Source organism: Microcaecilia unicolor, chromosome 12 (genome assembly GCF_901765095.1).
Source record: "Microcaecilia unicolor chromosome 12, aMicUni1.1, whole genome shotgun sequence".
Classification (NCBI taxonomy): domain Eukaryota; kingdom Metazoa; phylum Chordata; class Amphibia; order Gymnophiona; family Siphonopidae; genus Microcaecilia; species Microcaecilia unicolor.
In genome coordinates this window covers 65,334,877-65,361,603 of record NC_044042.1, presented here as the reverse complement: position 1 = coordinate 65,361,603, position 26,727 = coordinate 65,334,877, and the positions used below count along the sequence as shown (strand labels likewise).

The 26,727-nt window shown below is 41.9% G+C and overlaps 2 protein-coding genes across 5 annotated transcripts; one reads left to right on the top strand and one right to left on the bottom strand.

The window, feature by feature from the left end:
* Window positions 1-323: 323 nt before the first annotated feature.
* On the bottom strand, window positions 324-7,185 carry MRPL10 (mitochondrial ribosomal protein L10). Its single transcript, XM_030221543.1, has 5 exons — window positions 7,112-7,185; window positions 4,269-4,435; window positions 2,481-2,645; window positions 964-1,108; window positions 324-869 (listed from the first exon to the last, which is right to left on the bottom strand). Exons 1-5 carry the CDS (start codon window positions 7,149-7,151, stop codon window positions 643-645), a joined length of 744 nt encoding a protein of 247 aa, XP_030077403.1. The 5' UTR covers window positions 7,152-7,185; the 3' UTR covers window positions 324-642.
* Window positions 7,186-7,258: 73 nt separating this feature from the next.
* LRRC46 (leucine rich repeat containing 46) lies at window positions 7,259-25,970 on the top strand. 4 transcript variants are annotated; one of them, XM_030221316.1, is made up of 9 exons: window positions 7,259-7,666; window positions 7,995-8,128; window positions 8,322-8,424; window positions 12,797-12,905; window positions 12,997-13,043; window positions 20,316-20,425; window positions 20,946-21,015; window positions 22,140-22,297; window positions 25,310-25,970. In XM_030221316.1, exons 3-9 carry the CDS (start codon window positions 8,324-8,326, stop codon window positions 25,765-25,767), a joined length of 1,053 nt encoding a protein of 350 aa, XP_030077176.1. In that variant the 5' UTR covers window positions 7,259-7,666; window positions 7,995-8,128; window positions 8,322-8,323; the 3' UTR covers window positions 25,768-25,970. The 4 variants fall into 4 exon arrangements, with proteins under 4 accessions (XP_030077176.1, XP_030077175.1, XP_030077177.1 ...); XM_030221315.1 differs by lacking the exon at window positions 7,995-8,128; XM_030221317.1 differs by lacking the exon at window positions 7,995-8,128 and having other exon boundaries at window positions 7,276-7,337.
* The last annotated feature ends 757 nt before the right edge of the window (window positions 25,971-26,727 follow it).

Below are 26,727 nucleotides of genomic sequence, written 5' to 3'. Positions count from 1 at the left end.
AGCCTGCCTTAGTGTTTTAACTGAATTACCATTTCTACACTTATAGAGGCAGTAGATCAGGGATTCCACAGTGTAATCTTTATAATAGGGTTTAGACTCAAAATGTCCTTTACATAATTATCTCCATCACTTGGTACATCAAGTCTTAGGTGGGGATCTTGTAAATAGTCATCAGCTTAAGGTGGCAGAATACAAATAAGGGACACTGACAAAAATTCTTCCGAATAAGGAGCAATATTCAAGTGGTCACACTCTACAGCTGGCAACTGGGGAAGATCCTTGCAGTTTGGACTGGAATAACTGGGACCCCACAGAAGCACAAATCGAAGTGAGAAAATCAAGTTTTAATGATTTCTATTCTGTCCATTATGGAGTCATTTTTCATTTATGGCAATCATTTATGGTCCACCAATCTCACAACCCAGGCACATTCCTATATAACCATACATAAGCTATGAGTACAAATCTACAGCTGAAATAATTTTTATCTGAGTATTAAGGAAAGCCTGGGGTGTGCTGGGGAGTTGAAGACAAGGGCACAGAGTTTGTTTATTAGTCCAACAAATCTTTTACACTGTGTTTGCCCAGATTTCTCTCCAAGGTGTTATATGTAATTTCAGTAGGAGTCAGAAAGTTTGTTGGCTAGCAGGCCTTAGCAGGTCTCTCCACAGCCTTTTCACTTTGCTCTTTCACATACTGCTCCAGTAAAGCTGTCACATATACAGGGCTCTTCGTCATCAGTGAGCAGGTCTCAGAAAGCATCAGAGTGAGACTACTCACCACCTCCATATGAATGGCTGCCATGGAAGGCACTTTAGCAAGGTTGACGACTCCTTGTTTACTAAAGATGGTGTTTTCAATACAAGCCCCTGAAAAGCACAAGAAAATAAAACTTTTTTTAAAAAGAGAAGAAAAGCAATTCAAAAGCAGGTTGAATGACCTGGGGTGTTGCGTTCTCCTCACCAAGCAGATGGATGTGTGGTGTGCGTCTCAGCACCTGTAGCATCTCCTTCGCCTTCACTTCTTGACTGACCACTAGTAGGTTGTGGCCAAAGAAAAGAGGGAGCAGATTCTGGTATTTGGAGCCAGAAAAGCGCTCTCTCACAATCTGAAAAAGGAAGGTGTAGATCAACCACAGCTATCACACAGGTCAATATGGGAAACCAAGGGCTCTATACACAGACTGGGGGGGGGGGGGGGGGGGGGGCTTGTGAATATCCAAATCAGGTCTAGGAGAGATTTTACACCTGTTCAATACATCTAAAGTGCAGACGGTTACCTGTGGTTGGGCACTTTTCATCATCTTTCCAAACAAGCACTAGGCGAAGTACATTAATTGATATAAAATGCAAAGGGGTCAATTTTCAACGAGTTTATGCTACTTCCCCAAAGTACCTCTGCTTTTGGTCATATTTAGCTTTAGCTTGTTCAGGGTCAGCCAGGATGAGCTGGATTGGAAACACTCCTTTAGGGCTCCTTTTACTAAGGTGCGCTAACAATTAGCATGTACCAAATATTAAAAGCTCATGGGAATAAAATGGGCTTCTTAGCTTTTTAGCACGCGCTACTTAATCTGTTAACGCACCTTATTTATTTGCTGCATTTGTACCCCACATTTTCCCACCTATTTGCAGGCTCAATGTGGCTTACACTATGCTGCAAAAGGCATAATCATGATCAGAGTAAGAGGTATGGTCTAATTTAACATATTAGTGATTTAACTGAATTACCAAAATCTGCATTTAAACGGCAGGTAAATCAGGGACTCCACAATGCAAAGCTGCTGTTCTAATGAGCTGTTGATAGCAGTCTATTAGAAGTTTTAAACCAAAGAATGACAGTCTTCTCCAGATCGATATCAACAAGCCCTTTGCAACAAAATCCAGTGATCAGCCATGTCAAAGGCTGCAGAGAGATGTAAAAGAATCAGAAAAAAGCAACTCCCTCTATTGACCATCTGTTTCACCTCATCAGTCACTGCTACTCTATCAATATCCCGACTAATAGTTAAACCAGCTAAAAAGCTATATGAAACATCTTTTTCAAAACTTTACTCAAAACCAGGGATTCCCAACCCAGACCTCGGGACACAGTCAGGCTTTCAAGACATCTACGATGAATATGCATGAGAAAGATTTACATGGACTGCCTCTCTTGTATGCAAATCTAACTCATGCACGTTTTTTGTGGATATTCTGAAAACTCAGCTGGCTGGGTGTGTCCTAAAACTGGGCTGAGAACCAGCCCAAAGCTGTTTCAAGAATTTAAACTCAATGCGGACTTCATCAGGACAGGGCTAATGATTGCTCTCTTTAGGTCTGATGGTAAGGAGGAATTTATAGATGATCTCTTTGCTTCATGCTCCTTTATCAATTTACACAGACATGCTCAAAAACAGCCATCTAATTCACAAGAGAAGAGGATCAGGACTTCCCAAATGTGACGTAGATGATGCAGGGGATGTCTGGCTCAGCTCTCACCCGGTTAGGGAAGAACTTGAGGTGGATGCTGTGCTTCAAGAGTCGGTGGCGCAATAAAAGCAGCTCCTCTGAAGACACTGGATTTTTCTGAAACACCGCAATCATTTTATTCTCAGTTAACACCTTTTCCAACTGTTTCTTTTTCAGTCTGTCCAGCCCAGTCTCCTGTGAAATAACAGCACAGGATTAGTAGTAACATATCAATTGATACCCATTATACTGATCCACTAATCCTACTGTGAAAATAACCAATCATTGTATATACCTGGGGCTTACAAATTACATATTATGATTTTTCCCCCGGTAACTCTCCTAGCATTACCACAAATAGAACCTAGGTTTAGCCACTTCCTCTCTAATATCACTATGCCCTCCTGCCTGCCATTGTAAGGTGCCCTTCCCCTACCCAATACCCTCTTCAGTTTCCTATGCTCAAGGCCTGAAAGATGTGTCTTTTCTAATACTGCAATATCTGAACCTCATTTCTTAAGGTATGACAGAATCTTTACTTGTTTAATCGGGAAATGTATAGTAGCCACACTATGGAATACTATTTTTGTCACCACCATATGTCCTCCATAACCAAGCCTTCCATCCCCAATATTCCCCATTCAATCCAAAAGTCAATCTATTCTGGAATTTTCTGGCCTTTTCTTTTGGGTCTGCTTATTTCTGTTTGTGTTTCTGTGAGTTGACTCATAGTTGCAAGACAGGAATTTCTGGCTGACCACAAATTCACAAGACCATTACCATGACATCCTAACCAACTGTCTTGTTACAAACAAACTGACAAGATCCCCTACTGTCATGACATCCCAACTGTTTGTTACTGAACAGAGGTGTGGCAAGGACACTAAGGGCCCTATCACAGGTCTCCTAAGTACTTGCAGAATTGCTGATTGGGTGATATATAAGGTGGTCCTTTGTAATGGGAATGGTATATATGTGACAGGGTAGGCAATCCACCTAAACGGATGAACACAAAATTCCACGGAGTCAAAACGCAAGCAAGAAGATACGTTCTGCTTTTCACTCTGTGTTTAGACCGTAAAGGTCTTTTTCAAGACCAGCTTATATTGAGATTATTTATCCATATCAAGACCATCAAAGACTCCTGAGGCAGGCCTGTGGCCGAAACACAGTACTGTGTCGAGTCTACATTACAGTTTGTTCATCATATACTACCATAGTCACAGCTTCCTGGTGTCATTGGTCCACTTCCCAATTCTTTGCAAGGTATATATGTAACTGCTCATCTAAAGAGAGACTCTGAAATAGTCCGGCTGGCAGGAGAGTTTCATATCCTTGCCACAGCCTATTTCCAGGGGGGTGTCCTCCCCCCCCCCCTTGTAAGAACTAATTTTTTACAACTAAGAATCTTTCATTCACTCTTTCTTCCTTTCTGTTCTGTGACCTTTGTATGACAGTGAGGAATAAAACTTTCCTTCCTATTGTTAGACTCTGTTCTATAAAACTACTAATGCCAAGAGCCAATAGTATTTATTGTGCTGTTGCAGTGAGAAATAAAGATTCCTTTTGGTTTTCTTAGCCTGAGTTTTTATAAGAATAGCAACCAAACGCAGCCTAGTACACTTCATCTGGAAATGCTCCTAGCCAGATCCTACGCCACCTCCCAGTAGCACTGTTTTCTGTTCCAAAGAATACAAAAACTTTAATGTCATCTGCATATACATAAAATTGTAGATCAAATTTTCTGGTAACACTTTCTAATGGCCTTAAATAAATACTGAAGAAAAGCAGAACATATATTGACCCCCTGGGCCATACCTCATCTTTGGCTCGCATTCTGGGAACAATACACCTTTCTGGAACAGCAGGTTTTGGTGCAATGTACTTTGTTGCAGCCATTATTTTCTGACGCTCAAAGTGCATGGCCTTGCGATGACGAGTGACAGCTTTAGCATGTCGAATACTCTGCAGAGTAGGAAGCCAGCCTAAGACAAAACAACAAAAGAAAAGACCATAATCTGAATCCCTGATAGTTTCAAAAAGCTAAACAGGGACAGTGAGCCTTAGTTACTCCAACTAGAAATTCACTTTTTCTCCATACATTTCAGAGTAACATCTAATTTTCTAGCACCAAAACTCAGTCCTAAGCTTAACCTGTCATATAGTGATGTCTCAGAAGAAACTAGATGAACAAAGTAATTGAACTTCTCAGAGATCCTGTGAGATACTACTACTACTACTACTAGATAGAGGGATTTCTGCTAGAAACCCACTGAAGCCTAATTTGGGACCCTTTCCACTATCATGAATGCTTAGTGAGACCCATGCCTGTAAACCTCCTAGGCACATCCTTAAGTTGTCAGGAAGCAAAGAACAGCCTCCAACTCACTGGTAACCATCACATCTGGGTACAGCTGATATGGAATTCCAACAAAAAGAAAACATCAAATGGAGAATCCAAATATCTGGTTATGGAAATAGGTAAAAACCGGATCTGATACATTCCACTTTAAAAAATCTAGAACAGGCTTTTATCCATCTTAGTAGAGCTAGAAAGAGCTGCTGGACCTATAGCTTCCAGAAGATCTAGCTTTTATGCATTCTAGTAGTGCCAGATCCTCTGGATCTGTTGCATTCCATATTAAAGGAGCTGCCAAACCCATAACTGCCAGGGGATCCACAGGATCTGGCTTTTACCCATCTTAAAAGGCAGTTCCTTTAATATGAAATGCATCGGATCTGGTTCTACTAAGATGGGCAAAATACAGATCCTCTAGCTCTCTCAGATGCTGCAGGTCCGGTAACTCTATCTGGCTCTACTAAGATGACTAAAATCCAGATTCTCTAGATCTTTTAAGGTGCACTGTATTGGATCAGTTGGATCCAGCTTTTACCCATTTCTGCTTCTCCTGTTCTTGGAGCCTGTAATCCAGCCTGTGTTTGGAATGTCAAGATTTAGAAAGATAACATATGCAAAGACAATCATAGAGTCCTACTTTTGCTAGATAAAGAGCATCCACTGTGGCAAAATGCAGAGCAATGAACAGCTTCTGGTCTGTTCATTGTTGGAGGATGGCGCCTATACAACATAGACCAGTTTGCCAGTGCCGAAATGTGCTTGGCAGTGGAAAAGAAATATGTAAGAAAACAAAATACTGGCAAAATTATTGGACCAGATACTCAAAGTGATATAAGCAGACAGGAAAGGCTCCTGCCTGCTTAAATTGGGGCCAGCGGGTTGGCTGAATAATGGCACTAGATGGCCATCTAAAAATCAGGCAGGAGTGAGGCATTCTGTAGGTGGAGTTGGAGAGGAGCTGGGAAATATGCTGGTGCCTGCAAAACTAACCAGGCATCTAGGCACGCATAAAGAGCAGTCCTATCTTTGCCTGGTTAGCTACGTAGATGACAGCACTGCGCTATCTTCTTACAGGTTTTGAGCAAGCAAAACTCTGACTACTAAGAAGGAAAAATTGTTTCAAGCACTATCAGTGTGCTGGCAGCTCTTGAGGAAGAAATGTGCAGTGAAACGGAGGGGCTCCGTAGAGCGTTTGCCATGCAGTTAAGCTGCTTCATGAAAGCTAAGTTAGTGATTTGTGATATAACTTAGACTTGTACAAATAAGCACAAAAATTTCAAAAAGTATTAAAGGACAGTAGGAGGTTTTGACTTATGATGTAACAAAAAGCAGCTATGCTATATTAGTAGAGCTGTGAAAACTGAAGTCTTTCCTCCATTTAAACAAAAGATTTGAACGAAAAGATTGAAATGAAAAGCTTTTTACCAGTGCAAGCAAAGCAGATATTATTTTGTTTGTGGAACTGAATATTGGCCAGAACCTGCATAACTACTGGGTAGGGGGCCTGGAGTTAATCCCCCCTCCCCTGCTAACAAGGTCCAATCCCCCCCCCCCCCCGACAATAAGGTCCATTCCCCTCAAGATCTGACACCCCTACTCGACATTCTGACCCTTTCCCAACCCCCTTCTCCTAGCACCTCCTCAACAACTGACCCCCTCAACAGTAGACTCCCCATTCCATTGCCCTAGAACTACCTCAATCTAATTGCTGGCTTGGCGGGGTAGGCCAGGCAAGAACAAGCCCCACTTGTTCCTGTTCCTAGCAGCTCCATCTGTAAAATGCTCACCACAACCTCTGGCAGGTGTCACAGGATACTACTGCTAGAGGTCACCTTTCCATATATGTGTAGTCTATTGGGATAGACCAGGCAGTCATGAAAACCACTCATTTTTGACCCTTGCCACTCCAAGATCACTGGTAGGTTGGATGGGGGCGTGTCTACAAGTGGAGATGGGATCATCTATTCTCGAGGCAAGGGTGCCAGGAGGGGACTCTGCTGTTAGGGGGAGAAAATTACCGAGTATCTTATATGGGTCCCTCCCAGCTGAATACTGCTACTACCACATGAGTTCCTGGGGCCAACACATATCCGCTAAGCCCTGGATATTCAATGCTGGTGCCCACACACAGCCCAGCACTGATATCAGGACCTAATTTAGCCGGTAACAGTATATTAAAAAAAACTGCAATCATTTTTTACCATTCTGCTATATGATTGATAGATAGATATACACGTGTAGGAGAAACCGCATGTAAGCCGCTGTCCCTTTAATGAAAAGTTTTATAGAGCTCAGTCCTCACCCAGCCTGCCAGCACTCCACCGTCCCATGCACGCCGCCATCTTGGAAAAAGAATAGAGCGGAAGGGGCGTGCCAGCAACGGCACGTGGTTGGTGACGTCAGAGGCGGGGGGCCTCGAGCCGCTTTAAAGCGGTAGTGCTCATCATCAGTGTCCTGCCTGGCAACGATTTAGGAAAGGCGGCCCCGCGATGCGGCAACCGTGTGTCCTAAGAAACAGACCAACGTCGGTACGGTGAAGGTTCAGGGCCTGCAAGCGTTAAAACAGCACTTATTGGAGTTAGTAAAACTCCGGCACTCTTCAATGAAGAGTCCTTCGCTTCCTCCCTCCTACGCAGGGCAGATTTGGATCTGCCCGTTTCCTAGCAACAGGGACGCTCTCTGCAATCGACCGTGCGGCAGTCAATCATATAGCAGCAATCAACCGTACTGGAGCCAATCACGTATCAATAAAGGTCAGATCAGAGAGACTAGTGATTCTTGCTTCAGCTCTAGAAGGAACTTTAGAAATACTAATTATCGCAAACCTTTCGAGTCCGATCACCCTCACCTACAGAAGGTAAGTGGCCTAACCAAAGAGACAGCCTAACTTAAGCACCTTAATCTCACACAGCTAGGGCGCCAGAGACCATAGGAGCCAACTTTTCAAAATGATTGGATGTGCTAAACCCGATGGAAATTGCCCTTCCTGGACACACTCAAGGAGGTTTGCTCAATATTGCGGGTGCTCAAGCACCCCTGGCTCTTAAGTCAGAGACACCCTGTCTCATTGCAAGGCTTCCACACTGTCATCATAGCAAGGGTGCTAGGGATAGTGCTACTACATAACATGCATGCTAGAGATACTCAACCTCAGAATAAGAGTGACAACATCCCAACCCCTACAGCAAGAACTGCAGGGACACCCTACCACCACAGCCCAGGCCAGAGCCACCCTGTTTTCACAGCAGCACCCAAACCTCACAGCAGTGGCAGGAGAGACACTGCACAGGAAGATTCTAGAGCCAACCCTGTCTTCATGGTGAGTTTTCCTGAAACAGCCCTAACCTTGTATTAAAACTTTAAACTGTATTTATTACCTGCAGAAGTTGGGAAGTTTGCTGGAATAACAGGTGCCCTCAAAAAAAAAAAAAAAAGCACTGTGATGAAGACAGCCATTGACCTCTGGAGAATCTCCAGTGAGGATACTTTTGTCCTTTGTCTGTTGTTTTCAGGTATGCAGAAGAAGCCCCAAGGAAGCACCAGAACCATCTCACCCTCCCTCATAGCCAAACGCAACTTGGACATCCATTTAGAGAGTCAGAGCCACGAAAGCCTGTGAGTTGTGTTACTGTGATAGGAAATGATTTATCTTAGCTCTCTGCAAAACTATGTGAACTATCCATCTTGTAATAATGCATTCTAAATATGTTGGCACATGGTATGCATTGTGGGTTATATTTTATAAAACACAAAAAACTCTGAACAGTTCCACCAAAAAGCTCAGCTTAAAACAAAACCATGTGGGCACCAATTTAACCTTTGAAGACTCCCTCAATTTAACTATTTAATTCTTCACGCCTCAATTTCTCAATTTGCAATTTTTTAATTTTTGATTATTATGAAAGGGAGGAAAAAAGCCTCAGCAGTCACAGGTTAATGCTGTGGAAACTGGGCACTGTTCGTTTCACCCAGTCACTCTCAACATGAGAACCATAGCTTCCTGTTGACTCAGACCAATCATCGGCAAAAACCTCCCAGTAGTCTTTTTCATTTATTTTTCAATTTCTTCACAATTCTTGCAGCAAACATATGATAAACCCGTGTATCTAATGTCCAATCACACCGCAAAAAAAACACTTAAACCTGATCCCAATGTGGACCCATTTCAACTTCACAGGCTTCTTCAGGGGAAACCGTTAGTCTCATATGCTGCGTGAAAAAGAAAATCGTGTGAATAATAAAATAGGTTAAATAAATTCATCTCACAATCCCACTAAGGCACATACTTATCTTGCTGTTGAAACTTCATGTTTACAGGCAATAATCCTTCATACAAAATGGCACTGATGTTCAAAAAGACACCGGCAGTGACATCACCGAGTGACATAAAATCAAAATGGCTTCACTTTATTAACACAATCACATGAACACTGTCCATTGAATCCTATCATTTAAACCCCTCATTTCCATAGAATGCAAGCGGTAAGTCCAACATTGTTCACATCATAGCAATAAATTGTCACAGTCACCACCTCTAGTGCTGGGAGAAATCTGATCTATCCCATGACATTCAAAATCATTAAATTAATGTTGATGTACCGTATTATGTGCCACCAAAGGAGCTCCCATTCTTATGTGTAGTAAACTGTGAGTTGTTCAGTCATGTATTCAAGCTATGCTTAGTTTTTCCAATATATACTTTATTGCAAAGACACTGGAGCAAATAGATGACCCCTGGAGATCTGCAATTTGTATGATCCTCAAAGACTGGATGTGACTTCATAATATCCCAGTTGTTCCAGTCTTTGAGGATCATTTTTTGGGTGTTGCTTTTTCCAGGGGACAGAACCTAAAGGAGTTGCTGAGTCCAGCAGTGTTACTACAGATGACACGGCAAGTGGATCAACCGAGGGGACATTTCAAGTGTAGCCAGTGCCACACTTGTACGGTCACAAAGGAATGCACTTCCTTTCAAAATCCAGCAGATGGCAGGATTTATGTTTTGAAGAATCATACAAATTGCAGATCTCGAGGGGTCATCTATTTGCTCCAGTGTCATAGTAACACTAGTAAAAAAGCCCCATTTCTGATGCAAATGAAATGGGGGCTAGCAAGGTTTTCTTCAGAGTGTGCATGTGGGAGTGTGTGTCCCTGCCCTCTGCCCTCTCTCCCTCCCCCTCCCCCCTTCGAGTGCAGTCCTTCAGTGTTAAGTTTCCTGCTATTCTGTGTTTGTGTTACAGAGAGAGTGAGGGCATCTCTCTCCCCTCCCCCTCTGAGTCCTTCACTGTTACAGAGAGAGGGATTTCGTGCTGTGCTATTTTCCTTCACTCATGGGGAAACCGAATATCTCTGGCGCTTCACACTTCCGGCTGGAGGCTTCATAGAACGTTGGTGGTGCCTTTTATATATATAGATAGTAACATAGTAGATGACGGCAGAAAAAGACCTGCACGGTCCATCTAGTCTGCCCAACTCATATGTGCTACTTTATGTGTATACCTGACCTTGATTTGTTTCTGCCATTTTCAGGGCACAGACTGTAGAAGTCTGCCCAGAACAAGGCCCACCTCCCAACCACCAGCCCCGCCTCCCCCCACCAGCTCTGCCACCCAATCTCGTTCTATATATAGCGTCAAAAGTTAGGTGCCGGAATTTGTACACAGATCCAAGATCCCTACGCAACTTAACAAGGAAGTGGGTATTGGCCACTTAATTAGCACCATTTGGCACTTGATTGAAGTTGTGCATAGATCTCCCCTGAGTGCTATTCTATAACTTGGTGCCTAACTTTTCCTGTGCACAACCCAAAAGGGGGTGTGGCCACAGGAGTCATGGGCGTTCCCAAAAGTATATAAAATAGTTCCAATCCACGCCTAACTTTGCACACCAGACTTACACTCAGTATTCTAGAAAGGTCGGGCACCCTTTATAGAACAGGGGCTCAGTGTAGACCTTTTCACTGCCCAACTTTCAGCACTATATATAGAATCCCACTGCAGCTCCTTGTGACTCTGGGCAAGTCACTTAACCCTCCATTGCCCCTGGTACAAAATAAGTACCTGAATATATGTAAACTGCTTTGAATGTAGTTACAAAAACCTCAGAAAGATGGTATATCAAGTCTCAGTTCCCTTTCCCTTCCCTTAGTTCTAAAGAGACCAAATTATAGCACAAGGTTATTTTAGAAGTGAAGGGCACTTACCTCAAGCTGGAGTCTGGAATTGGTATTGGGGGGGCAGGTCATTTTATATCGAGCACATGTGTCTTTATAAACAGGCTCGTACAATGCCCCCCAGTAGCGGAGCACCAAAGAAGGTGTAAATGTGGGCATGTATCCTATACTGTGTTCACATCTGTCACAACTTCACCCCACTATGTCCAAATTATAGCATTGGGAACGCCTATGCACAGACCGCAGAAAGGTAAGCCCCATATTAAAGGTCATGGATTTGATATACCTCCTTTCTGTGGTACAACTAAAGCAGTTTACGTTTATTAAGTACATTACTTTAATGATGGTGTTTTTTTTTTACCATTTCCCATGTGAAAAACACACTTTACATGCAGAAATCCCTTCATAAAATTGCCACCGTAGTGTGAAAGGATATGCAAAAAATAAAGTATATATTGGAAAAACTAAGCATAGCTTGAATATCCACATGAATGAACACCGTCACAGTTTACTACACATAAGAATGGGAGCTCCTTTGGTGGCACATAATACGGTACATCAACATCAATTTAATGATTTTGAATGTCATGTGATAGATCAGATTTCTCCCAGCGCTAGAGGCGGTGATTGGGACAATTTATTGCTACGATGTGAACAACATTGGATTTACCACTTGCATTCTATGGAACCGGGGGGGGGGGGGGGGATTAAATGATAGGATTCAATGGACAGTGTTCATGTGATTGTGTTAATAAAGTGAAGCCATTTTGATTTTACGTCACTCGGTGATGTCATTGCTGGTGCGTTTTTGAACATCAACGCCATTTTGTATGAAGGATTTTTGCCTGTAAACATGAAGTTTCAACAGCAAAGTGAGTATGGGCCTTAGTGGGGTTATGAGGTGAATTTATTTAACCAGTTTTCTTTTTCACGCAGCTTATAAGACTAACAGTTTCCCCTGAAGAAGCCTGTGATGTTGAAACGGGTCCCTGCTGGGATCAGGTTGAAGATGGAGCACGTTTAAGTTAAGTGCTTTTTTTTTTTGCTGTGTGATTGGACATTAGATACACGAGTTCATCGTATGTTTGCTGCATGAATTGTGAAGAAATTGAAAAATAAATGAAAAAGACTGCTGGGAGGTTTTTGCCGATGATTGGTCTGAGTCAATAGGAAGCTGTGGTTCTCACGTTGAGAGTGACTGGGTGAAACGAACAGTGCCCAGTTTCCACAGCATTAACCTGTGACTGCTGAGGCTTTTTTCCTCCCTTTCATAATATTCAAAAATTAAAAAATTGCCAATTTAAGAAATTGAAGAGTGAAGAATTAAATAGTAAAATTGAGGGAGTCTTCAAAGGTTAAATTGGTGTCCACATGGTTTTGTTTTAAGCTGAGATTATACTTTATGCAATGGGACCTGTGATACCTACTTGGTGTTATAGTGCACTAACATACTAACATTAAGTTCATATTTATTTGATATACCGCCCATAAAGGAATATCTGAGTGGTTTATAATAAAATCAATAAGATTTTATTAGGATACTATATTAATACTGTATTAGGCCAGCCTAGTTAGTGGCAAATAATTTACAGATGAACCCATCCCAGGAATTAGCACATAGAAGGCATAGCTCAGCACCAAGAGTATAGTAGAATCTTGTCTTCCGTGCACTGAGATAGGATGAGGGTCTCCTGTTGAGTTATAAGAAATTATATTGCAGTGGAACACAACCAGCCAATCAGGTTGCTATTCTGCATACAAGTTACCTGGAGGCCCAAGTTCCACATGTAATGCGTTCATGTACTCTCTGGGTAGCTTGCAGGCACTGAGCTCGCTGCAGACTGTTCGATTGGACAGAGAGAAGATTACTAGTATTGGGAATCTGAAGGTTGTACGAATGATCCACAGCCTCTACCTACAGCAGGTGCCGTCCATCAGTTCTTACATCTGCTCTGTTTCAGAGAAGTCTCCTGCTATCCTGCTGCTCTCACCTGCTTCTTCCAAATTTGTTTCAGAATGAAATTGAGAAGATTGAGCACCTGGATGTCCTTTCTAACTTATGGTAATTTGTGTTTAGTATTAATCCTTGCCTTCATCCTGAAAGGTCATGTGAGACAACATGCTATTTTATGCTAATGTCCTTCTCTCAGATAGCACCATCTTCTTGTCCATCTGTATATAGATCTGGGTAGCTGTATTTGCTCCTCCAACATCCAGTCACTGTAAATAAATTATATATAAGAGATTGAGAATTTTTCTCAATGTCTGGGGGCAAAATAACCTTCCAAAGATTTAACTGAATGGGACCAAATTTAGCTTGGGGGTAAAACTAGTGAAAAGATACATCAAGTTCAAAAATAGACTAGATTGTACTGGGCATTCCACAGAAGTAAGCTCTCCCGAAAAATGGCCCAGTGCATTTTTGTGTGAGAAGCAGTTCCAGTTTCTGCATCATAGACTCTCTGATACAGTGAAATTGACATCATACTCTGAATGCTTTGGCTTAGGAATGAGTTTCATTACTGTTGTTTCCAAATGGTTTAGTTTTACCCATATCACATTGCTCCCCCCCCCCCCCCCCCCCCCCAATTGAGTGAAACACAGCAGTTGGGGAATTGCTCCTTTCAAACTCTCTCTTCTACTCTGCCAGTCACAGATACATACAGACACACATATACACACCCAAATATACATTGAGAGACAGAATACAGACACAGAGATATGCACTAGAGTGAAAATGCCGATTTTCAAAAGTCCCCAAGAACTGTTCCACCTCGTTTCACAAAAAGAACAGTTTTACAACCCCCAAAAGATTACATTGTGCAGTTCCTGATTTACCTGCCCTTTAATACAGATTTTGGTAATTCAGTTAAATCACTATCTAGAGGCAGCTCAGTCATTTCTGATGAAAATAACAAATTTATTAATAAAAATTCATAAACATAAGTTTGTTTCATAAATCAGTTCTGTATCAATTATGCAACATATTCAAACATTTTGCCATATACAAATCTATAATGCAGCAATGCTGTAGAAAAGCAACAAAATTAGTGAAGTTCTGCCAATGTCAGTTATAGAAGCCAAACGAAACTGGTGGTTTTGGTTCCAGACGATGCAGAAATTCACCACTTGCATTTGGCCAAAACTGAAACCAGTACCTCGCAGGTCCTCCTGGGCTAGCTGCTGCTGCAACATTTCCCATTCCACCCCACCATCCCAAAAGAGGGCTGACCATACAACCCCTTCACCCTCCCAGCTGTAGGTACTTCTATATCCAGATAATCACACAAAAGCAATTATTCTGGACTCGTTTGCTCAGGGATATGACAGTACCTAATTGCCCTTAGGCTCAGCTGACAAGCTGTACCAACGAAAAGAACAATGCCACAAATGGAATAAATGATTATTTATTATAAAATACAAAAATAAACTTGCACTACCAAAAATATAGATTAGCACCAAGCTAGATATATATAAAGAAATCTGATCAGCTAAATAACTCTGAGAGGTTTCAACAAATATATATTGTGCAAAATAGACACTTAGCAGCTAGTAATTCACTATGGACCACAAATCCAGAGATGAACCAGTCTTTTACAGATAAAAGCCTAGACTAACCAAACTCTGACTGTAGGTAGTAATCCTGTTCTCTTACCTCGCAGTCCATATTGCAGACTTACAGTGAATGAAGAATCGGATTCCACCGTTGACTCTTAACAGAAGCTTTGACTCTAACAGACGTTTCTGTGAGTCAGTCTCAGTCCAGGAATAAAATCCAAGGTCTTTTCTCTGTACACTGATTACAGTACGGTAAGGCCTCAGTGTTGCTGCGGAACTGACCTTGTCAGCTTATTACAAGGGATTCAGTTCACTGGTGTTTAGACTATCAGTCTCTCTCTCCTCTCAGAGCCATCTATCTACCATCAGGTCTTCTGTTCTTCTCCTCTTCTTCTTCAGTCAAACACTGGCATGTTTTTGGGTCAGATGATACCTATGGACCAATCACAAACTGTGTAATACTGTCCATCAGAATTCATGGTCATGAAGAGAGACCTTGTAATTAGCAAAGAAACTCTTATCAGACGAGGCAGATGGTAGCAAACCTCCCTCTTAATTCTCATACCCCTGGAGCCATCTGTCCTCTGTGAGGTAAGCTCCTCCACTCTTCCCAGGAGATAACTGGAGGCTAGTTTGCAGTGAACAGCATGTCCTTGAATGAAGTCATCATGGGTATGCCAAGCAGTTTTTTTTTTTTTTTGTAGAAAGCTGGTTTTTGATGGTTTCAGATGTACTCAGGCCACAGGCTGTAGAATCCATATTAGTTATACAAGAATGGCTCAGGCTTGTATAGGCCCCAGACCAGCAAAGGTGAGACAACAGGAAAATACCCCTCCCCCCCCCCCCCCCCCAAGGCCCTCCCCAAATCTACCTTTGCTTTAAACAGCCTGGTGGTCTTGTGGCTTCTTCTGGACAAGAGCTATCCCCAGTTGCTCTTGCCCCCGCAGGTACCTCAGCCAAAATGTCTGCCAGGACTTCACATGGTAACCTCACAAGGCTGCCACGGGAAGTCCTGGCAGCCATTTTTGCTGAGGAACCTGTAGGGGCAAGAGCGACTAGGGATCGCTGTTGCTCAGAAGATGCCACTAGACCACAAGGTCATTTAAAGGTAAGCCCCGGGATGTCCTTCGAGCAGTGGGAGGGCAGATGGGTTGGGGTCAGATGACTGACTGTTCCAGGAGGACCCACCCTCTTCTTGGGGGGGGGGGGGGGAGAGGAACAGTTTTGGTTTTGGACAAAAAAATGCACAAGTATTTTCAGCCAAAATCCAAATCTTGAGGCCATTGTACTGCCTGAATTCTCATCACCAGAGTTACTACTTGATATCAGTACCTCTGTTTCAGTTTCTCTTCTTTACAAATCTTCCATTCGATGATGTCTTGCAGTATTCTGCTTCTCTTTTACAGCTAATGATGCACCGATACCAGCCATTGATCCTCTTGCTTTCTTTTCCCATTGAGCCAGCAAGAATGCCTTGTCTTCAGCAATTGTCATCATTCTGAGAGCATTGGCATAAGTGATGTCTAAGAGATCATCATGTTTGGAGACAAGCTCAGCCTCTCTGGCTTGCTGTGTTAGACTACCGCCCTTTGTTCTTCTTAAGCAAACGCCACCCTTCAAATGTTGGTTCTAGTTTAGTTTGGCAGTTTTGTGAATATCGTATGGGATTCTTGCTTTCTGTCAAAATTTTTGCAATCTGTGTTATTGCAGCAGCTGATGAGTGATGATATAATCATACTGGGTGACGTGATGGAGTTACATGTTCAATTTGTTGTTTCATTGTAGTTTACAAAAATACTGACAGCCTAATTTGGTTCACAACTGCCAATATTCAAGAATGCCTTATGTAGATTCCGGAATTATTATTATTATTATAAGCTAATCAAGAAATGTATTAAGTTATGTCCAATAAAAAAGGTATCATCTTATTTTCTTTTCCATGTTTTATTTTGTTTGATTTCTATTGATAACCTTAAGAGTGGACTAACACGGCTACCACACTCCTCCATTTTGTCATAAAGCCTGGCTTTTAAGAGAGCAAGAGAGGATAATTTATACATGAGCTCGCGTGGATTTGGGCGTGCTTATGTTATCCTACGCTGATGATATTTTTGTGTTGATTCCTATCAGTCGTGATATAGGTTTTGTTTCTTCTGCCATTGATTATTGTATTAGGAGGATCAGAGATTGGTTTGCCTTTGTACACCTCAAATTAAATGCTGACAAGCCTAGAATTTTATGGATTACTCTTAACTTCCACAGTCTATTCAACTCAGTAATGGAATTCAATTAAATATTGAAAGGGTATCAAAGGTTTTAGGGATATTATTGGATTTCTCTTTAACTATGGAACCTCAGATTAATAGTTTGGTTAGGAAAGTCTATTTTAAGATGAAGCAACTTCGCCTTTTGAATTTCTATTTTCTGAGGGATCATTTTAGAATTATTGTGCAACTTTCGACTTTAGCTTTACTTGACTATTGCAATTCTTTATTTTTAGGTATAACTTCTAGACTGATTCATAAAATTCGATCCAAAATTCAGCTGCTAGACTTATTTTTTGCAAGTCTTGCGGTGACCATGTGACTCCTCTGTTGGAGGGGTTGCATTGGCTGCCGGTACAGGCTAGGATCCGTTTTAAGGTGTTAAAAGTTTGGAAGACAATAGCTCGGAGGGTTTGTCCTATCTATTGAAAATTCTAAGTTCTACTGTGACTCCTAGGAGTTGCAATCAACTATCTTTGGTTTTTCCATTGATTAGATTTGTTAGATTCAAGGCTTTATTTTCTCATTCTATTTTGTTTTTGATAGGTTGTTTATGGAATATTCTTCCTTTAAAATTACATTTAGTGAAATGTTATTCTTTTCATAAAGCTTTGTTTCAGTTTAATAAGATCTGATTAATTTTATTAGTGACATAGTTTTTGTTTATATTGTTATTTTTACTTGAAATTTTTATAATTTCTTGATTTTTTAATTGTTTATCATATCTCGCCTTGAATATCAAATTGAGGGAGTTAGCGGGTGATAAGTCTGCTACAACATAACACATATACCAGTCAGGTAATATTGACTCTGTGGTATTCGAAGGAGGTCAACTTCTCTGTCATTTGTCAAGAGTGTGGGGACATTTGAGACACAGTACCAGGACTGTAGTATTAGTCCCTGTCGGGCTCCACTGTCAGACATTTTAGATTTTCTCTAGGATGGCCTGGACAAGAGTTTGGCCTTGAGCTCTCTTTGAGAGCAGAGAGTGGCCACTGTGTGTTAGAGGTTTGGTGCTGGGTGATCTCTTGGCAGCTCACCCAGATGCTTGTCAGATTTTGAAAGTATGAAGCATCTGGTGGTGCCCCCATGGGACCTAAGCCTTGTTCTCTTGTCATTGGTGAAGCACTCTTTGAGCCTGTTTGGGAGGCATCCCTTAAGGACATAACACTGAAGACTGTCTTATTCTGCGCTATTTAACTGGCCAGAACAGCTGCTGACTGGTTAAATAGCGCTTAACCAGCTGTCCGCTGATATTTATCGGAGGGATAACTGGCTATCCCCCACTGAATATCCCCAGTTAGCAGCTAACCGGTTATATTGCCCAGTATAACCAGCTATCCACCTATTTTTAAAGCCGGTTTAGCAGCCCATATTTTGCCAGGTGAAAACTTGGGATATCTTTGGCTGCTTTTAAAGATAACCGGCTAAGTCTGAATATCGACTTAGCCAGTTATGTTTAAACTGGCCAAAAATAAACCAGATATTCAATGCCAGTCACTGGAAATAGCCTGGTATTGAATATCTGGGCTCAGCGCCGACTGCAGGAGTTAGCCAGTCTAACTCCCGTGGTCTGAATATTGGCCCCAGAATTACTCATGGTGATACGTTGAGCCAGAAGGATCTTGGGAATTACACGCCCTTTCTTGTCAAAGCCCTTCCCGGTGATAACAGAGGAAAGGCTGTTATTTGTCTGGTTCTCTCTTTTTGCCAAAAGCAGTGTCCCCATTTCAGGTTAATTAGTCAATATCTCTTCCAGTTTTTTGGGAGACTTGAGATTGTGAGGCTGCAAGAAGGCTTCATTGGTTGAATATACAGTGGGCCTTGCAATGTTACATGAAGAGAGCCAAGGAGTTCTGGTAGTTACATCACCTGTTTGAGGCAGCATTGAAAGTGACGATGGCCTGCCAGATTGAAGAGACCATGGCTTTTGACCTACATTGTTCAGGGGCGGGCTGTGCCTAAAGCTCTGACTTGACTATGACACAGGTTTCCTTTTGGGTATAGAATAGCCTGGTTCTGCCACTGGATAATTGAGGGCCACCTCGTTGTCTCTGAATTGTTTGCCACTCACAGACTGGATGTGTAGGCTTGGCAGGGCGCAGCTTTTGGGGCAAGCATATTGAAGCAGGGTTCTCTAGGTCCCTCCCTCAGTAGATACTGCATTGGTACTTCTCATGCATCTGGACTGGTCTGAAAGGACAAAAAGGAGGAATTAGATCTCGCCCGTTTGTTTTTCCTCAAGTCCCTCCAGAGCAGTCCTGAACCCTCCTGTAGCCTGTAAGCATTGCAAGGAAAAGCAAACTGCTTCATATTGGGGAGCTAGAAGGGTCTATCCCGCTAGGCTGCGGGATTAATTTGTTGGTTCTTGAGGAACGGTTTTATGGCACAGTTATCAGTTGTTTCTTTGCCCTCTTGTTTGGTGAGGAGATACGATGCTATATTGCTTTGTTACAGAAATATTGGCTGGTTGTGAACTGCACAGGACCCTATACAGGGTGATATCATTAAACCAGTAGTTCTTGGTCTCCATCTGCTGCTAACTTTCTGCCTTGCCTCACCCTATGCTTGGAATAAACTCCCTGAGCCCATACGCCAAGCCCCCTCCCTACCCATCTTCAAATCCTTGCTCAAAGCCCACCTCTTCAATGTCGCTTTCGGCACCTAACCATTGTACCTCTATCCAGGAAATCTAGACTGCCTCAATCCTGATTGACTGCACTTTTTGTCCTTTAGATTGTAAGCTCCTTTGAGCAGGGACTGTCCTTCTTTGTTATTTGTACAGTGCTGCGCAACCCTGGTAGCGCTTTAGAAATGTTAAATAGTAGTAGTAGTAGTAGTAACTACACCCTCTCCAAAAGACATTACATGATGTGATACCCACAAGCGAGCCTTCTCTGGAGTAGCCCCCGCACTCTGGAATGCATTGCCTGAAAGGCTCTGCTTAACACAAGACTACCTCTACTTCGGGAAGCAGGTGAAAGCTTGGCTCTTCAACTAAGCCTTTAATGGAAGAAGTAACTAACTTGTTAGTGTCACTCACACACATAAGGATCGACTCGGGCTGCACATACTGCAGCGGGACATGTTTATCCACTCCTACCCTAGCAGAGATAATATTTAACCATCTCTCTGACCTCACGTGCAACTTTCTTCAAATCAATCACCTTACTTTCTGATTCTTCGTACTTTCTTGCCCATCTATATGTTACAACTTTGCCTTACCCCTCACTACCAATTATAATGTTCTAGTACATATTGTGTTGTCATTGCAAGCAGTATACCATGCCATACTTTGTATTGTTGTTTGAATATTTTGACTGCTCTAATTGCCTACTGCTCATGTTTGATCTATTCTTACTGTACACTGCCTTGAGTGAATTACTTCAAAAAGGTGGTAAATAATCCAAATAAATAAATGAGAGCAAAAACACACATATGTGGTCTGGTCTGGAGGGACCCAAGGAAAGAAAATTAGCAGGTAAGATCTAACTTCTCCTTCTTGGTTTCAGTTTTCTTACTCTTGCTAGAAATGCAATCAGTAATGTGGAGAACCTGACATCCTTACAGCGCCTGCAATTCCTGGACCTGTCTTATAACCAGATTGAGAGACTAGAACCAGGTACCAATTCTTAAAAGGGCCATATTATCAGTAAGAGCCCAGAGATCTCAGTGTTGCATGGGGATCCGTCCTATAAGCGAGGGCCACTTGGGGATCTTTGTGATAAATGGGAATCTAGCCTATATATGAGAGACCTTCAGGAGTATATGATAGATGGGCATCCATCCTATATGTTAAACTGTACCTTATGTACACCACCCTGGGCGAATCCCTTCATAAAGGCAGTTAATAAATCCCAATCAATAAATGTGAGGGCCTCGTTGGAATCTGTGTGATAGCTGGTGGTCCACTCTGTATATGAGGATCCTTGGGAATCTTGTGTGGTTTATGGGAGTTTGTCCTGTATGTGAGGACTCCTCAGGGATTTCCATGTTAGAAGAGGTTTTATCCTGCTGGCGAGAGTTCCTCAGAGATATGTGACAGTTGGGAAGTTATCCTGTTTCTGAGAAGCCCACAGCCTGGGCTTTCTCTGATGAGATAATTGCTGACTGACCTTTACCAATTTTTGTTTTTTGTGCAGATGAACTGCCTCCAAGCCTCCTGATCCTTCATCTAACAGGAAATGGGTGCACAAAGCACAAAGGTTACAGGTGAAGGACCCCTAGATAGAACTACAGTGTGCAGACACAGAAGGGCCGATGCTCAAAACTACCACCAGCGTTAACATTCAGTTAACACCAGGTTTGCCCACACATTATTATGCACCAAATGCTCAGAGGGCTCAATGGCTGGTGTTAACATGTGCAGTAAAGACAAATTATTATTATTATTATAATGCCTAACAGTACTATGGAAGCCACATTGAGCCTGCAAATAGGTGGGAAAATGTGGGATACAAATGTAACAAATAAATAAATAAAATGTAATGAGATCAATAAGTATTGCAGCTCCTTGTGACTCTGGGCAAGTCACTTAACCCTCCATTGCCCCTGGTACAAAATAAGTACCTGAATATATGTAAACCACTTTGAATGTAGTTGCAAAAACCTCAGAAAGGCGGTATATCAAGTCCCATTTCCCTTTCCCCTTTCCTTTTCAATGCACAGAAGGAAATGATGGCCTATAAGAATGAAAAGTTTTTGCCAGGTCAGGAGCAACATAGAAGGTTGCCCCAATTTGTCACACTGAACTGTCAGTTTTGTCTTCTTTAACAAGTAGGAGGCTCCTGCAAGTTTTAAAGACTGACAGGAAGAAACAGACATGCATGTGTGTCAGAGCAAAACAGAAAGTAAAAGCACACATCCATGCCTGTTCTGTGCCAAAATATGATGTGCTAGTAATATTTGTGAGGTGCTTCTGGTTTTGTCTGCACATGCACACAAGAGCCACCCTTACCACTAAACCTTTCTGTGCATGTGTCAGCCACATTCCTCTTTCCACTTCCTGTTTAATAGCATAAATTAATCACACATAAAATTTAAATGTGTATTTCTTCAAGCATTGCTGAGCTAGTTTTTTTGCATTACTGTTGAATTGTGGACCCATCTGCGTGTGGCTTTGAGCATTGGCCTCTGAGTCACACCTGCAGCATGTGTGCGAAAGAAACACTGAGCACTTGGAGAAACAGAGATTGCTGTTTTGGCTCAGAAATAAGTGTCAGCTTTGTAAAGTCTTTTGGGAAAGAAAAGAGAAGCATAAACTAACCCCCCAAACATAAGCTATACTTCTGTCTCTTCTATGTGGATGTTCTGTATAACACATTCCTTTCTTTTAGGGAGCAGATGGTGGAGACCCTGCCCCTCCTCCAAGAATTAGATGGGCAGCCTGTTCCAGGCAAAGGGAGTGAAGAGCAGACTGTCAAGAGCGATGGCAACTCTGATAGCGATGACCATGACTTTACAGAAGCCTCTATACCATTAAATAAAGACAAAGGTACAATTGCCTTATAGTTGCATTTTTTAGGCACTGGATTATATGTTTGCACTATTATTATGCTTGATTTATGATTGTACTTTACTTTTAGAGTTTTATTAGAATTAAAACTACATTAAACAATAGCTGTTTTCCTGGTTCACATTTCACCCACTCATAGTGTCATGTCCTTGTGTCTCACTGCAATTTTCCAAAGAGAAAAACAATGAAAAGCTTAGTATGTCCTCTCTTTACAGGCTGACCACATTTCAGTTTCGGTACCAAAACTGGCCCCAAATCCGTACTTGGCATCATTTCATTTTCAGCTTAAACCAAAATTCTGGGCTGTGTCCCACCCCTCCCCCCTCTAAAACTCAGGTGGTCTAATCGAAGCAGAAGTGATCTCCAGTCACTCCTACCCCTGCCATCGCCATCAAAATGGCTGGTCAGACTGCAGCTGAAGGTCTTGGCAACCATTTTGACAGTGAAAGCAGCAGAGGCAGAAGCAACTAAGGATTGCTCCTGCACCTGTTAGCCCCGCCCAGGTGGTCTAGTGGCCTAAGCCTGTTTTGCTTTCTGTTTCAGCCAAAACCAAGTAGCGGATTTTGGCCACAAGATTGTTTCTTCAGAAACTGAAGAACCTGGTTTTGGTCAGCCTCTTCTTTATACCTACTCTTATGCTGTGCTATAGCACTACTATTTTATTTTTGATTTGCTCATACCTTTCAGTAGTAGCTCAAGGTGAGTTACATTCAGGTACACTGGATACTAGACATACATAGCACTGTATGTCTGTACATACATAGGCAGTCACTACTCTACTCTATGAACCTCTTTAGTTTAGGCACACAAACAAGACAAATAATTTCTAGTAATCAACTATTTTAATTGATGGCATATAAAGACCTTCCACTTGGCCCAGCAATGCATTGTTCACTTTGGGTTGATGGGCACCATATGAGAATTTGAATGCACACCACCTAGGCCCCTCTCCAGTGTCCCTCCACTAACCTAGTTAAAATAGTGCCATGTGTTTTTAGGTTGTAGCTGACACTATCCACAATGCTTTCTTATAGATACAAGATTGTACCTTATAGATTGTAACTTGTCATCCAGTCCAATTACATTTTATTTTTTTGATAAAATAAAAAATACATTAGGGCTGTTCATTCAACACGATTAATCGTGTTAAACTTTTTAACTCCCACTTATAATTTTAACTCAATTCATTGCATCATGCTGCTCTCTCCTCTAAGGAGGAAGAAAAATAGCAGAAAGATGAATGTGAAAGATGTTATAGGGGAGAAGTGAAGAAGAGAGGAGGAGAGAAAAGAAATAGTGAGGAGAGAGGAGGCCCTGAGTTCAGAGCACAGACAGAGGAACAGTACCAGAGACAGGGAATAAGATGATTAGAAAAATAAAATCACTGGGCAACAAAGGTAAGAATTATTTTATTTTCAGTTTAGTAACTGAAGTACAATATGCCAGTTTTGAGAATTGACATCTGCAGTCTATATTTTGCACGATACAGGTGAAAATGTGAGGTGGGACACTTTATGCGATTTAACCATGTGATTAAAAAATTCTAATCACAGTTAATTGTGTCATTAAACCTTTTGTTCAATGAACAGCCCTAAAATACATCAATTCTAATACATAAAAGTATAGGTTGTAATTTGTCACCCAATCCAATTAATATTTTTATTTCTTTGATATACAGTGATTTACAATAAAATAATAAATACATCGACTCTAATACATAAAATTAATTCTAACACTATTCTCAAATACTACACAAAATAAGACAATTTCTAAAACAAAAATTTACCTAAAAATAATACAATAGAAACAGAAAAAGCGAAGGCAGATCATGACCATATGGTTTATCCAGTCTGTCCATCCATGCCTGGAAGCAAGCAAACCTTGTCCAGAAAAAATAATCACAACTTTAGTACTTTCCTAAATAGCTAAAGATCTATACAAAAAGAGTTCCAAATGAAAGGTGCCTGAAATATGACAGAAGACTAGTGCATACCTACCAAATGAATTATAGCCTCAGAAGATTCTGCTGTGAAAAGCAAAACCTGCATAGGATAAGGAACAAGCAATCGGTCAAGTACTGAGTATTTTTCAACAAGTGGCAATGAACAAGATCTGAATGTGATACATTGTTACTGACATTTTTAATAGGTGTCACTATCTCACTGTTTAGAACCAATAACTAGTCTAGCTTCAGTATCTTGAAGTAGTTGTAAATACTTTACCACATAACAGGGGCGTAGCCAGACAACAGATTGTGGGTGGGCCTAGGCAAGAAGTGGGTGGGCACAAGTGTTCTCTCCCCCCTCCACCACTCAAAGAATATCTAAGCTGGCAGGAAAACGCTTCTTTCCACCTTGGCAGTCTGCAAAGGCATGTGCTGAAAACTGAGCATGCGCAGGTTCCGGTATCGTTGAGAGTAGAGTTTTTACCACCATTAGGCGGAAGTCTTCAGCTGATGGAGCTTGGGATCCCCACCAGCTACCGCTAAACTTGTGCTACTGTTGGGTGGGCCTAAGCCCTAAGTAAGTGGGCCCTGGCCCACCCATGGCTATGCCACTGCCACATAAAAATGTAAACCAAGATACAGTGCATTGTAACTACTTCCTTAATAAACTGCTTAGAACTGATAGTGATTGGTGGTATATTGTAGTTCCAGAAATCACTGGTGGGCCATCTCTTCCATGCAAGTTACTCCCAACACCATCTTTCTGTTCTGGGGTATAACTGCCATTCCTTGCAGGTTTTGCTACTACGTGTTCAACCCATGCTGTTTTGAAGTCCACTGTAATATTTATTGCTGGTTGGGCATTTCAGGTATTCTTCACCGACATTGCTCCTGAGCTTCTCCCCTGCAACCCTGAAATAGGGGTCTGAGTAATAAGTGCACAGCAGGTGTAATGCTGGTTGCTCCTAAAGCCCTAAAGTCAGTGCTTACCTGTCAGCACTCCTCACAAGGCTCCCAGATTCATTTTACATCTTTTCTCCTTACAGGGTTTTTTGAGTTTTTGCACCAGGTGATGTGGGATCGTTCCGCAAGGAGGAGGAGAGATGCACAGAAGGAGCACGAGGCCCGGATGGAGGAGTTGTCTGACCTGCTGCAGCCTAGAAATACCTCACTGTCCTCTCTGCATCCAAATCCTGAACAGCATCAAAGGCCCAAGAAAGACCTTCCAGTTCCAAATCCAGGTATGAGCGGTGTGCAAGGAGCTGTAGGAATAAAGTTCTGCAAAATAAAAGTTCTTGGGATCCCAAACAAACCCAAGTCTGAATCGTCTGTGGCTCCTGAATGCACCTCAGACCCTGAACCTGTGAGAAGAACAAGTGAGAAGGCCCACACAATGAGAAGGGAGATCCCACTGTCCAAGAAAGTCATGCCAGGGAAAATTCTACCTCAGCCTGTTAAGAACATCATCTCAAGTAAAACAGCAGACCCAGGACTAAAGAAGTGAATGTTCCCTGGCAGGGAACCCGAGACTGCCTGTACCACTCCTTCATGTTCACAGACTTATCACCTGCCCCTCCTGTCACAGGTCTGGTACCACTTTTCCAGTCATCCTCCTCTCATCAAGAACTTGCAGCTGTCTTCTCATCATCTCAGCACCTACTGCTTTCTTCCTCTAATTAGCTTGTATTTGAAAGCGAAAAAAAAAAATCAAAACCCAGATCTGAGCATTCTGATTGCGGATAAAAATGGCCCATTGAGTTATGTATGACATGATAAGGAACTTTTGCTGTTTACCAGTTTTTATGGAACTGACCATAAAAACTGTTACTTATGCTTTACTATTCTGGGTTGGGTTTGGACTAAGATTTTCTGACCTTGTTCTGGTTGTAAGTTTCTTTGAGACCAAAAATGGCAGGTGAGTGCTTCCACAACAATCAAACAGGCAAGCAGAAGAGTGGAGGAAATAGAACATGAATGAAAAACCAGTATGGAGAATAACCACATATCAGCAAATAACACAGAAAGCAGCACAGCGTACTTTTTATATTCATGTTGTGACCCCTGAGGAAGGCATACTGCCGAAACACGATCCGTGTTGGGTCTGCATGGTGTATATAACTTTTATTGACAAATAAACTTGTTTTTTTTTAAGATATTGGATGTCTGGCAGTTCTTGGCACTATTTCTTCCACTCTTTTGCTTGCCTGTAAGTTTTTTCACCTTTACTCAACTAAAGTGGAACTGGCAGAGACGTTCTTCTTAATTCATGCTAAACTGCTCTTAGAAAAAGTTTCTGAAGTGTATATTCCTGGTGAGGCTGACCTCTGCTCAGACTTCTTTTCTACTAATAGGTAGCATTCCTACAATGCTACCAGATGTGCACAACACTGTACAAGATATGTAAGAGACAGTCCCTGCTCTGTGAAGCTTACATTCTAGTGATGATACCCAAACACAAGGTTTC

Coding starts and splice junctions, on each gene's coding strand:
- MRPL10 (XM_030221543.1), bottom strand. CDS start 7,151: ATGGCGGCGTGCATGGGACGGTGGAGTGCTGGCAGGCTGG. Junction 2,646..4,268: donor GAATGCGAGCCAAAGATGAG/GTATGGCCCAGG, acceptor GTTATTTCACAG/GAGACTGGGCTGGACAGACT. Junction 870..963: donor ACCACACATCCATCTGCTTG/GTGAGGAGAACG, acceptor TGTGCTTTTCAG/GGGCTTGTATTGAAAACACC.
- LRRC46 (XM_030221315.1), top strand. CDS start 8,324: ATGCAGAAGAAGCCCCAAGGAAGCACCAGAACCATCTCACCCTCCCTC. Junction 21,016..22,139: donor ACAAAGCACAAAGGTTACAG/GTGAAGGACCCC, acceptor CCTTTCTTTTAG/GGAGCAGATGGTGGAGACCC. Junction 22,298..25,309: donor ACCATTAAATAAAGACAAAG/GTACAATTGCCT, acceptor TTCTCCTTACAG/GGTTTTTTGAGTTTTTGCAC.